The sequence below is a fragment of the Hylobates moloch genome, unplaced genomic scaffold (assembly GCF_009828535.3).
Source record: "Hylobates moloch isolate HMO894 unplaced genomic scaffold, HMol_V3 SCAFFOLD_13, whole genome shotgun sequence".
NCBI classification, from domain to species: domain Eukaryota; kingdom Metazoa; phylum Chordata; class Mammalia; order Primates; family Hylobatidae; genus Hylobates; species Hylobates moloch.
Genome location: NW_026652288.1, coordinates 32,475,109 through 32,488,230, shown reverse-complemented (window position 1 = coordinate 32,488,230; position 13,122 = coordinate 32,475,109). Strand labels below are relative to the sequence as shown.

Here is a 13,122-nt window from a genome sequence, read left to right as displayed (position 1 = left end):
TCCAATTTGTGGGCTTTACTCTGCTTGCTTGTGTACTCAACTTAAGTCTTTTAAATTTTTAATCAAAAATTTAACATATGATTTCAATGTGTCAGTTTTTAAAGTGACCTACAATGCAGAGCCCCTTATTCTTAAAATTCTGTTCATGTATGAGGGGAAAAAACAACAGACTAAAAACAGATGCAAATATTGCAACATTTTCCCTCCTGACCCAATTTAAGGGTGGAATTAAATGTGCATGACACACTTGACAACTATTCTGCCTCAAGAGGTGTCGTCACACTCTTTGCATTTTCTTTTACAGACCAAGCCAGCTGCTCTCACTCTCTCTCCTAGGGAACCTCCTTTGAGGCCCACAGCATCTGATCATCAGGCAACCTAGTGATCATTAAAATAATTCCAAATATTTCACTTTGAAGTCATCCTAAGGGAGAAGGTGAGTAAAGGAAAGAAATCAAAATCCCACGTCTTCAAAGCTCTTGTTAGTCTTTCTTAAATGTCAAATCCCAATCTCAGTCTACTTTTCTCTTCTATATGCACATACTCATGCATACACATAAAAAATCTGCCCCAATGGAAATCAGAGAAAACATTTAAAAGTCTTCTGGAAAAAAAGTGAAAAAAGGAATATAAGTGAATATTGGCAAAAGTGGGCTTGAAAAACAAAACAAGTGAGAAGATGCTCCCAGAGGGAAGGCTCTCACCAGAACATCAAATTTGACTATTACATACCTTTCCATGCTGCCCGGCTCTTTCATAACAAATGACAACATCTTCCCACATGTCTAGCTTTTCAAATATCTGAAGGGCTGAACTGGTACATCCCAACTCAAAGAGCAAACTTGCAAGTTGGCGCTAGAAAAATCAAGTTAAAATAATTAATACTTCTTGGTGTAAAGAGAGATTCCTGTTTCACTTGCAGGTATACCTAATCTGCCTTTTTACGGGTCTGCTTATTGTAATAAATGTATAAATTCTACAATCTCTACTATTTAGAAGTTTGTAATAATTCAACACATACCTTTACTTTAGAAAACAAGCCTCTTTATAGGGTATATGGAATTAAAGAACAATATAGAAACTGCTGAAAATACTAAATATATATAATTTTTTTTCTAAGAAATTAAAAAGCAAAAATCAATATTTCTTTTTTACCTAGACAGTCTGTATACAACAATCTCTAATTTATGAGGCTGAGAGCCAATAAATTAATTTTTAAAACTCTGAGCAGTCAATAGAGATGACATAAAATCTATGCATTAGCCCTGCTGAATTTTATTCAGAAGGGCATATCTAGCTCTTTCTCACTCAAAGCTACTTAGATTTATTTCAAGCACGTTCTAACAAACTTAGCTACCTAATTTCCCAGTCCATGGCACATAAAAAAAAGAGCAAACTGAGTTAAGGCCAGTGAAAGTTAAATATATTTAAAAATAAATATATTGTGGTTTATAAGTGTTAACACCTGCACAAATGGAAAAAAAAAATTTAAAGGTTTAAAAAAGTAGGTAAGGTTAGAATAAGGTGTAGTTTCATATTAGAGAGAGCTGTGTTGTTCTCTCTTAAGTATAGTTTTACTACTCTGAAAATTCAATACATATTTAAGAGTTAAGTCCAGAAAATCCAGGACTGACAATATCAGAAATATACCTAAAAATTATAAGCTACAGATTATCAAAATAAATAATGAGAATGGTCCAATACATCAGTAACCCATGGAATACAGGAGAATTTGGCTATTTTAGAGACTATAATTCCATTTTCAAAAACTGCCCATGGCATGTGAGAGCTGGAATAAATCTTAGTGCTTATGCAGTGAGCAGTAAAATATCTTCATTTAACAGATGAAGAAAGTTGATGACATCCAAGATGATATGGCTAGTTAGTAGCAAAGTAGAGACTAATTCTCTTTTTATAATAAACTGTTCTGTTATTTCTCAATCTTTAAAATAATACACAAAGATAGTCCCCATGATGCAAGAAAAAGTAATTAACGTCTTAATGAAAAAGGATCCTTATCTAACTGCCTGAAGATCCTGAAATCCACAGCTTCCTAGGCAGATAAGCATTTGGCCTAAATTCAGTTTGAACAGTATTTGTTTCCTAATGTTTCTGTTCAGAAAAAGATAAAAAGCAACACCCTCAATAGACACATTTTGTCATAACAGCTCAGTCTGAAATGTTTATCCACCAAACCACATAATATAAAGCGCCTAACAAATTTCACAGATCAGAGTCAAAAACACACTAAAAAATTCCAGCTGTTAACACATTCTTGATGAAGAGGCTATTCCTTCTGAGATATCATAAAGCTTTTTTACTTGCGTATGTTTTATTGAGATTCCTTCAATATGTAAATTGAACTCCAATGCATAATAAACCTCCTAGTTCACCCTGTGTTTAAGAATATAACCTACTTAAAGAAGTCTTATAATGGGGATTTTAAATGATTGGATGGTGGGTTGGCATTTATGTTTCTAACTCACTACCTATGTGAATGATCCATGAAAGACAGGACAGAAAACTGATTAAAATGACAATAGTAGATAAATCATCTGTAATCCCCTGGCTGGCTCCATCTGACTCCACTTAACCTCTCTGTGACTTAGCTTCCTCACGTGTAAAACAGATATTTTTAAAAATTGCTGCAATAAAATAAGAGAATATGTGTGGAATGCAGAATAAAATGTATGCAGCATATTAAGTATGCAGTAAAAGTTGGTTGTTACTAGCTGGTATAATTTCAACCCAATGAAAAGCTAAGGAAAAGAGGTAGACTAAAAGTGAGGAAACTAGAAACCTAGTTCACATACACTTGTGTGATCAACACTGAAAAGCTAATTGCACTGAGCCTCAATTTCTCCTCTGTAACATTAAGAAACTGGGTCAGGTGTCTAAGTTATTTTCAGTGCTAAAATTTTACAAAATAGGGAACTACACCTATAATACAGGAGAATCATGTAGACAAGGGGCCAGAATCCCCACCCCACCATGTGCCATTAGGAGCTACAGTAGGTATTCTCATAGCCTCAGGAAGAGGAGAGTAGTCATGTGTATCTCACAACTTCAAGTATACCAAATAAATGCTTTCTTTTGCTTTTTGTATACAACTTGTTTAAAAGGTTCCTTCTTTGGCAGAAAGTTCTTAAAATAATTTTAATATAAGAAATTATTTCAAAGCCAGGCATGGTAGTGCACATCCGTAGTCCCAGCTGCTCAGGAGGCTGAGGCAGGAGTGATTGCTTAAGCCAAGGGGTTCAAGGCTGTAATGCACAATGATCACACCTGTGAATCACCACAGCACTCCAACCTGTACAATAAAGCAAGACCTCATCCCTTAAAAAATAAGAAGTTACTTTGAAAATGCAAGCATTTATGATTCTCCTATTATTTAATTTCTAGGATTCTATTTCATAAGGTTTTAAATTATTTTAAAAATGTTTTATGAGTCTAATATCACTTTAATCAAAATAGCAATTTGAAGTAGTTAGCAATTCCCAGGTAGATACATTTATTATCTTTAGCAAAATATTTGAAAATTCAAACATAAACTGAAATCATCAATTTATAATGCATTTACCCTTCTAATGCCAAGTAATTTCCACACCCAATGACAAACAACAAAAATACCTGAATGGCCCAGTGAGGTGGTACTTGACAGCAATAGAAAATCTTTAGGCGTTCCAATACAGATGTAGTTTTATCTTCAAATTGGTCTGCAAGAGCCTTAAAGGACATATATCACAATCAGACTCTATATGTATAACTTGTAATAAAATAAGTCCTTATTGTAATAGTTATACAAATGCACATATAAACAATAAAGAACTTAAGTCATTTTGATAAGGTGATAGGATGCATGAATTTTTTCTTGAATTTCTTTAAATGTTCAAAAAACTTTAAACCTAATCCACATTTACATAAACATGTACACTAAAAACTTACCAGAAAAAGTTTTAATTTCCTATAACAGTTATTTCAAAGAACTAGCCTTATTGATAAGCCTTTTTACTTCTTCTATGAAGAACTGTTCTTTAGCTTATCTATTTCACAACATAATGCCACTTTGACAATGGCACTTTATAATATAAATCAGAGAAAAATTATATGAAGAACTCTATTTAGAATTATTTGCTCAGGAATAAAATGAAAGGAAAAAGTAGCCTATTTGATCACAGAGAGCAAGTTCTCTCACTCTTCAGCAACAGAGCAATAAGGCTGGACATTCACTCATGTGAGACCATCTATATAGTGCAGTGGGCAGCTGCAACCCACATACATGAAAGAATCCCTCTGATGTACTGACATTTCTACAATGGTACTGAATAACTAAACTCTCAGAAGCTACATCAAGAAGCAGACCAACAAGACCAAAATAGCTGACTTTGACACAAGGTGCCAGGGCCAACTACAAAGTCAAAGGCTGGTGCTATCCAGTGGTCAAGTGATCTGTCATAGAAGATCTCATGTATTCAGCATCAAAGTGAATGAAGACACATTGTGGGATTGCTAGAGAAACATGTGGACAGCAGCCCCATTATCATGATCATTTTCTGCTGCCTCTTCATTTGCCATTCAGTTTACGTTAAGTGTACGTATTTTTCTGATATTATACACTTATACCTACTCTCAACTGAGAATTATCATCTTTTTTCTACAATGCAGTATTCAAATTTTCTTTTTTTGCCAGTTGACTAGTTTTCACAGACCTCTCTTATGAGGATTAGATGGTAGTAAAAAGTCAATGTTAATTTTCTGATTTTATTATACATACTGAGTTATGTAGGAGAATGTCCTTGTCATATTTGAGGATGATGAAGCACCATGTTGGCAACTTACTCTCCAAAACTTCGGGATGCAAAAGACAGTTGCACTGTTCTTGCAACTTTTTGGTAACTTGGAAACTGTTCAAAATTTTTACAAAATTAATTTTTTAAATGGAAAATTTCAAAAAAATAGTAAAAAACGTAGCAAGTCCAAGCCTCAGGAGAAAAAAAAGGACAGGAATCTACCATGTCCAGGTAAAAATCTAAGACAAGGAGACCAGTTTCTGAGCAGGGAGGCTTCTCCTAAATTGAAAGTTCTCTATTTTACACTGGGTGGGAGATACATTTATTAGCCTAGGAATATCTTGTAGTATGAGCTCAAGTGTGAGAAAACACACATTACACAACACTTCATTGACAATCCAAGATGTTATTCAGTCAAGTCAGTCAGAGCAAACTGAGACATAACCAGACTCCTAAACCATCTTGGTCAAAATATGTTTAAAGCTTTCTGGCCTTACTTCACAGAAACTTAATAGCAAAAAGATTGCATGCTGCTGCCAAAAGCTGTTTAGTTGTGGGAGGGAGGGTAGAGAAGAATAACTTCTGGCTGCATACATATGGTTACAATACATAAATAAAGAGATCACTGAGTTACTTCATAAAAGGGGAACAAATTACTTCATAGAGAAGGGATACTTTTTTATCAATACAGTTTTTTTGGAAAGAAAAAATAACTAATGCTCTCCATTAATAATAAAAACAAAAGCAACATTGTAAAATTTACTGTTACTAACACGTAATAACATGCAAAAAATTTATTTTCAAAAAACTCATGGTTGTTGGCTGTAGTTACTAAAACTAGCTAAAGCATATTAGGTACTCAGTAAATATTTCTTCATTTACTAATAAACACATTTATTATGTATTTCAGATACTCTCAGATACTTTTGGAGTATTTAAGTGTCTCTTACAACTCTCGGATACTCTCCAAAATGGCAAAGACCACTAAAGACAGTGCAGAGAACCAACACTCATTTGACCTGAATGCCATGAATAAGCGCCCATACAAAAACCTGATTAAGCTATATGCATGATAAAGATCAAAAACAGAACTCTAGGTTGGGTGCCACCCCAAGCACTTTGGGAGGCCAAAGTAGGAGGATCACTTGAGCCCTGGAGTTCAAGACCAGCCTGGGCAACATGGCAAGACCACATCTCCACAAAAAAAATCGTTAAAAAATAGCCAGGGTTGGTGGCATGTGCCCATGGGCCCAGCTATTTAGAAGGCTGAAGCAGGAGGATCACTTGAGCCCAAGGAGGTCAAGGCTGCAGTGAGCTATGTTTGTGCCACCGCACTCCTGCCTGGGTGACACAGCAAGCCTGTCTCAGAAGAAAAAAAAGGGGCCAGGCACAGTGGCTCATGCATGTAATCCCAGCATTTTGGGAGGCTGAGGCAGGCGGATCAGGAATTCAAGACCAGCCTGGCCAACATGCTGAAACCCCGTGTCTATTAAAAATACAAAAATTAGCTGGGCATGGTGGTGCATGCCTGTAATCCCAGCTAAGGCTGAGGCATGAGAATCACCTGAGCCCAGGAGGCGGAGATTGCAGTGAGCTGTGATTGCGCCAATGCACTGCAACCTAGGCAACAGAGTGAGACTCCGTCTCAAAAAACAAACAAAGGAACAAAAACGCAAAAAAACCCCACACATACACACAAAACGGAACTCTAGCCTATTTTCACTCCTGCACAGAAAATATTTCTTCCTACCTTATGCATGACAACCATCTACATAAAATTTAACTATCAACAAAAACTAAGAACATTAAATTAATATACAAAAGTTAAGGCTTGGCCGGGCACGGTGGCTCATGCCTGTAATCCCAGCACTTTGGGAGGCCGAGGTAGGAGGATCACTTAAGGTGAGGAGCTCTAGACCAACCTGGCCAACATGGTGAAACCCCATCTCTACTAAAAATACAAAAATCAGCTGGGTGTGGTGATGCAGGCCTGTAATCCCAGCTACTTGGGAGGCTGAGGCAGGAGAATTTCTTGAACCCAGGAGGCGGAAGTTGTAGTGAGTCAAGATCACGCCACTGCACTCCAGCCTGGGCAACAGAGTGAGACTCTGTCTCAAGAAAAAAACAAAAAAGAAGTCTTGATAGGTGTACTGTTTATTTGCCTACTTCCTCTACTGGATCCAAAGTACTCTTTTTTTTTATTTGCTAATTTACTAAAAAGACAGGGACATTGTTATAGTGCATCTCCAGGTTTTTCAGAGCAGGATTATTTCTAGCAACTCAATCCGAAATAATTCCATCATATTCAACCAAACTGGAGTCCTTTACAGGCACAATAAATGTAAAAAAATCAGTGATGGCAAGTGAAGCCACTTGGATTATGTCCTTGTTCTATCCCCAGCAAGTAAGTAGTTTAACTACAATGGCATTTATCTATGAGATGATTTTTTAAACAATACTTGTATTTTCAATGGTCTAGGAGTATGACTTTATCAAAAGAGTATTTTGTTTTACTTCAAGCATTTCAGAAGGTTTGTTGATTAATTTTAAGCTGAACACAAGTATTAGGTACATTCATTAGAAGCAAACCATGTGCCCAAATAGCCTGGAAGAAGACAATGGAAGAATGTCAGGTACTATGAGAATGGGACTGAATGCAAGTGAAGCCTCACTACTATTGAGGTATTTATGTGCATGAATGCGAACATAAACAATGTGCTCCATGAGAAAGAAGTACCTCGCAAGCTTTCACACATGCCCAGAAATTTAGGTAAATGGTCTCCAAAGCAGTGTGTCCTACCCTTGCACTTACCCATTTTCTCTTTCCAGTTTCTAAATTTCATTAATTTTACACCTGAAAGTCATAGGGCTTAGTCATAAGTAAAAAGTGGTATGAGGAGGTGGTCTTTAAGGAAAGATGATAATGTCAAAAATGGAGAGAGGGGGAGAAGAAGCAAATATACCCTAAACCAATCATTAAAGGCAGTCTGAAGCAAGACAGTCTCCTCTAGGTGGATGACTGAAGAGATGTGAATAAATGTAAAAGGTAACAATAAATAAATGTAAAAGGTAACAAGCAGAGAGTGAGGAGCCCCCTGGGGCGTGCTCCAGAAGTAGGGGCTGGATATACCAGAGGTGACTTCACGTTGCATGGACTACTGTGACATGACACTGTTTTCAAGTTTTAAGACTCCCTTTTAATGCCATTTACTCCCTAACTCCACCTAAAGGCATTTATACTTTCAGTGTCCTTTGAGAATATGTATTTGTGCATAAAGACCCCCTAACCCCATGCAATAACGATTCCTAAATCTTCCAAGAGCCACAGTATCACAGGTCAAGGGATATCTCTATGGAATGGGGAATAAAACCCAAGAAAGCAATGATGTCCCCTCTCCTTTCAATGCTCTGTTTTCAACAGAGAAGGAATTTCCCAGAAAAACTAGAGAAGATCAAAACTACATTTTAAAATTAGCACATGGAGAATGATTTAGTATAAAAGGACAATTCTGAATAATGTCTGGTATGATTTAGACTTATTTATGTGTTCTCATCTAAAAGTATGGCACACGTTTTCAAAAGAATAGAGATACTCCCAAAGGACCTACCCCTTCCCTGAAAGCTATTCATTCTCACTAGCATGACATCTACGTGTTCATCAGCTTTTTGAAGAGTCAGGTAGAAATTAGCTGATAATCTAAAAGTTATGACTGATCATATGCCAAATCACTTTATACTGGCTTTGCTGTGCAATCTTTGTACGTGTGTGTGTGTGTGTGTGTGTGTGTGTGTGTGTGTGTATAGGAAGATGGAATTTATTATAAAAATATGTATATAATCCAACAGTTGAGCTGAACAGCTTTCTCTAACAGGAGTCTGCAGTCAATTCAGCTGTGATTTACAAATAGACTAGTCAAGCTCATTGCCATGTCAAACCTCCAAGCCCAAGGAAATTGCCAATGGGAACAGGGAGAATAACAATTAAAACTGTTAATATACCTAGTAAGTATCAACGCCATCATTAAACTTATTGTGAACTCAGCCTTTCCTCATACATAGAACACTGTTGCTCTGAGAGATAAAAAATGACTTGCCCAAAGTCATAAGGCCATGAAATAGGTGAGCCTGTCAGACTCCAAAGACCACAGTTGGCAACTTTATTAAAACCTTCTGTAAAACTACATGATCAATGTCAGATGTGTGAAAACTGAAAGCAGCTTCTCATCGGAAAAATACTCAGAACTCTATATAACTGTCTTATTTACACACAAATAAAAATATGGGAGACAGGGTGTGGCCTGATCAAGGAGATGCTCAGTTATTGCTTCTGCCCCAGAAATGATAGACTTTAGGGTGTGGGTTGGTAGGAACTGGGTCTACTAATGGGAGATGGGAGAACCTAGATCCCCTTTTTGTGATTACAGGCTGAAAAGATGACCATTAAGACGCAATCCTGGCCAGGTGCGGTGGCTCACGCCTGTAATCCCAGCCCTTTGGGAGGCCAAGGTGGGAGGATCACGAGGTCAGGAGATCGAGACCATCCTGGCTAACATGGTGAAGCCCCATCTCTACTAAAACTACAAAAAAATTAGCCGGGCATGGTGGCGGGTGCCTGTAGTCCCAGCTACTCGGGAGGCTGAGGCAGAAGAATGGCGTGAACCTGGGAGGCGGAGCTTGCAGTGAGCAGAGATCATGCCACTGCACTCCAGCCTGGGCGACAGCGAGACTCCATCTCAAAAAAAAAAAAAAAAAAAAGAAGCAGTCCTCTCAGGAGGCCCAGATGGCTGTTATGCAGCCATCCCCTTAATCAGTCACACTTTGGGTCAGCAGTTCAACTCTCTGTTTCCAAGACCCCTTTAAACTCATAAATTATTGAGGGACTCGAAGCTTTTCTTTCTGTGAGTTATAATCCATCAATATTTATCATATCAGAAATAACAGGAAAATTTAAATGTTCATTAATTCATTTAAAAAGAAAAACTATGACATTAACAAAAATAGCATGCATTTATAAAAAATAACTACCTTTTCCAAAACAAAACAAAACAAAAAGTCTTGAAAAGAGTGGCACTGTCTTAACAATTTTGCAAATCTCTTTAATGTATGGCATAATAGATGATAGCTGGATTCTCAGATCTGCTTCTGCAGTCAATCTGTTGCAATATAATATTTTGTTTGAAGTTTATGGAGAAAATCTGTCCTCACACAGATAGGTAATTGAAAAGGGGAAGAGTATGTTAGTAGCTTTTTCAGTTAATTGTGGATATTATTATTTGATAGTACACCAAAATTCAACAGATGCTGGTTTCTTAAAGGTTATTTGTAAGTGGAATTTGAAATCCTATCAATGAACCTTTCTTTGTTACATTAAATACTCTGTTATACTAAAATCCACTGGTCTAAAAACAAACAAAAAAGTACTCACTGGTCAATCTCGACTTTGAATACTGATTGTGTAACATCATGCACTAGTTTTTTGGAAAATAAGCTGACCTTCCCAATGTTGACATATTTCACATAAAATTTTAAAACTACATGCATTAATATCACCACCAATCTCATCAGAAAAATCTTGTCTCAATATTTGAAATATTAGGAAGCTATGAAGTTCATAGTTGCAGATAGAGGTTTTCCAAAACTCTCATTTTTTTCTCGTAAGTTCAAAATTTTATCATTGGTAACTGATATGGTTTGGCTGCGTCCCCACCCAAATCTCATCTTGGATTCCCACATGTTGTGGGAGGGACCCAGTGGGAGGTAACTGAATCACAGGGGCAAGTCTTTCCTGTGCTGTTCTCATGACAGTGAATAAATCTCACAAGATCTGATGGTTTTATAAAGTGGAGTTCCCCTGCAAAAGCTCTCTTTCTTTGCCTGCTGCCATCCATGTAAGATGTGACTTGCTGCTCCTTGCTTTCCACCATGATTGTGAGGCCTCCCCAGCCACGTGAAACTGTAAGTCCATTAAACCCCATTTTCCTATGTAAATTACCCAGTCTTGGGCATGTCTTTATCAGCAGCGTGAAAACGGACTAATACAGTAAATTGGTACCAGTAGAATGGGGTGCTGCTGGAAAGATACACAAAAATGTGGAAGCAACTTTGGAACTGGGCAACAGGCAGGAGTTAGAACAGTTTGGAGGGCTTAGAAGAAGACAAGAAAATGTGGGAAAGTTTGGAACTCCCTACAGACTGGTTGAATGGCTTTGACCAAAATGCTGATAACGATATGGACAATGAAATCCAGGCTGAGGTGGTCTCAGATGGAGATAAGGAACTTGTTAGGAACTAGAGCAAAGGTGACTCTTGTTATGTTTTAGCACAGAGACTAGAGGCATTTTGCCCCTGCCCTAGAGATGTCTGGAACTTTGAACTTGAGAGAGATGATTTAGGGTATCTGGTGGAAGAAACTTTGAAGCAGCATAGCATTCAAGAGGTGACTTGGATGCTGTTAAAGGCATTCAGTTTTATAAAGGAAGCAGAGCATAAAAGTTCGGAAAATTTGCAGCCCGGCAATGCGATAGAAAAGAAAATCCCATTTTCTGAGGAGAAATTCAAGCCAGCTGCAGAAATTTGCATAAGTAACCAGAAGCCAAATGTTAATCCCCAAGACAATGGGGAAAATGTCTCCAGGGCATCAGGGGTCTTCACAGCAGCCCCTCCAATAACAGGCCTGGAGGCCTAGGAGGAAAAAGTGGTTTTGTGGGCCAGGCCCAGGGTCCCTGTTCTGTGTGCAGCCTAGGTACTTGGTGCCCTGTGTCCCAGCCATTCCAGCTGTGGCTGAAAGAGGCCAATGTAGAGCCTGAACCATGGCTTCAGAGGGTGCAAGCCTCAAGCCTCAAGCCTTGGCAGCTTCTGTTGCTGTTGAGCCTCCCAGGGCACAGAAGTCAAGAACTTGGGTTTAAGAACCTCTGCCTAGATTTCAGAGGATGTGTGGAAATGCCTATGTGTCCAGGCAGAAGTTTGCTGCAAGGGCAGGCTGTCATGAAGAACCTCAGCTAAGGCAGTGCAGAAGGGAAATGTGGGGTCGGAGCCACCACACAGAGTCCCTACTAAGGCACTGCCTAGTGGAGCTGTGAGAAGAGGGCCACCATCCTCCAGACCCCAGAATGGTAGATGCACTGATATCTTGCACCATGTGCCTGGAAAAGCTGTAGACTCTCAATGCCAGCCCATGAAAGCAGCCAGGAGGGAAGCTGTACCCTGCAAAGCCACAGGGATGGAGCTGTCCAAGACCATGGGAACCCACCTCTTCCATTAGGATGACCTAGATGTGTGACACGGAGTCAAAGGAGATCATTTTGGAGCTTTCAGATTTGATTGCCCCGCTGGATTTCGGACTTGCACGGGGTCCGTAGCCCCTTTGTTTTGGCCAATTTCTCCCATTTGGAATGGCTGTATTTACCCAATGCCTGTACCCCAATTGCATCTAGGATGTAACTAACTTGTTTTTGATTTTACAGGCTCATAGGCAGAAGGGACTTGCCTTGTCTTGAATAAGACTCTGGAATGTGGACTTTTGAGTTAATGCTGAAATGAGTTAAGACTTTGGGAGACTGTTGGGATGGCATGATTGATTTTGAAATGTGAGGACATGAGATTTGAAGGGGCCAGAGGTGAAATAATACGGTTTGTCTGTGTCCCTACTCAAATCTCATCTTGAATTACCACATGTTGTGGGAGGGACCCAGTGGGAGGTAACTGAATCATGGGGGCAACTCCTTCCCGTGCTGTTCTCATGATAGTGAATAAGTTTCACAAGATCTGATGGTTTTATAAAGAGAAGTTTCCGGAGGTGGAGCCAAGATGGCCGAATAGGAACAGCTCCGGTCTACAGCTCCCAGCCCCAGCGACACAGAAGACGGGTGATTTCTGCATTTCTGCTTGAGGTACTGGTTTCATCTCACTAGGGAGTGCCTAACAGCGGGTGCAGGACAGTCGGTGAAGTGCACTGTGCGCGAGCCGAAGCAGGGCGAGGCATTGCCTCACTCGGGAAGCGCAAGGGGTCAGGGAGTTCCCTTTCCTAGTCAAAGAAAGGGGAAACAGACGGCACCTGGAATATCGGGTCAGTCCCATCCTAATACTGCGCTTTTCCAATGGGCCTGGAAAACGGCACACTAGGAGATTGTGTCCCGCACCTGGCTCGGAGGGTCCTATGCCCACGGAGTCTCGCTGATTGCTAGCACAGCAGTCTGAGATCAAGCTGCAAGGCGGCAGCGAGGCTGGGGGAGGGGCGCCCACCATTGCCCAGGCTTGCTTAGGTAAACAAAGCAGCCAGGAAGCTCGAACTGGGTGGAGCCCACCACAGCTCAAGGAGGCCTGCCTGCCTCTG

At 39.3% G+C, this 13,122-nt stretch overlaps 1 protein-coding gene across 3 annotated transcripts in view; it reads right to left on the bottom strand.

Annotated features, from left to right (window-relative positions):
- The window catches only part of TTC27 (tetratricopeptide repeat domain 27), a 201,509-nt gene that overhangs the window by 81,220 nt on the left and 107,167 nt on the right, over positions 1-13,122 (bottom strand). For 2 of the 3 annotated variants that reach the window (XM_032172645.2, XM_032172646.2), the window contains exons 11-12: positions 3,631-3,726; positions 733-855 (exon numbers count right to left, since the gene is read on the bottom strand). In XM_032172645.2, coding sequence (XP_032028536.1) covers positions 733-855; positions 3,631-3,726 — 219 coding nt within the window. The remainder of the gene's footprint in view (positions 1-732; positions 856-3,630; positions 3,727-13,122) is intronic. The other variant, XM_058426737.1, reaches the window with a different exon arrangement.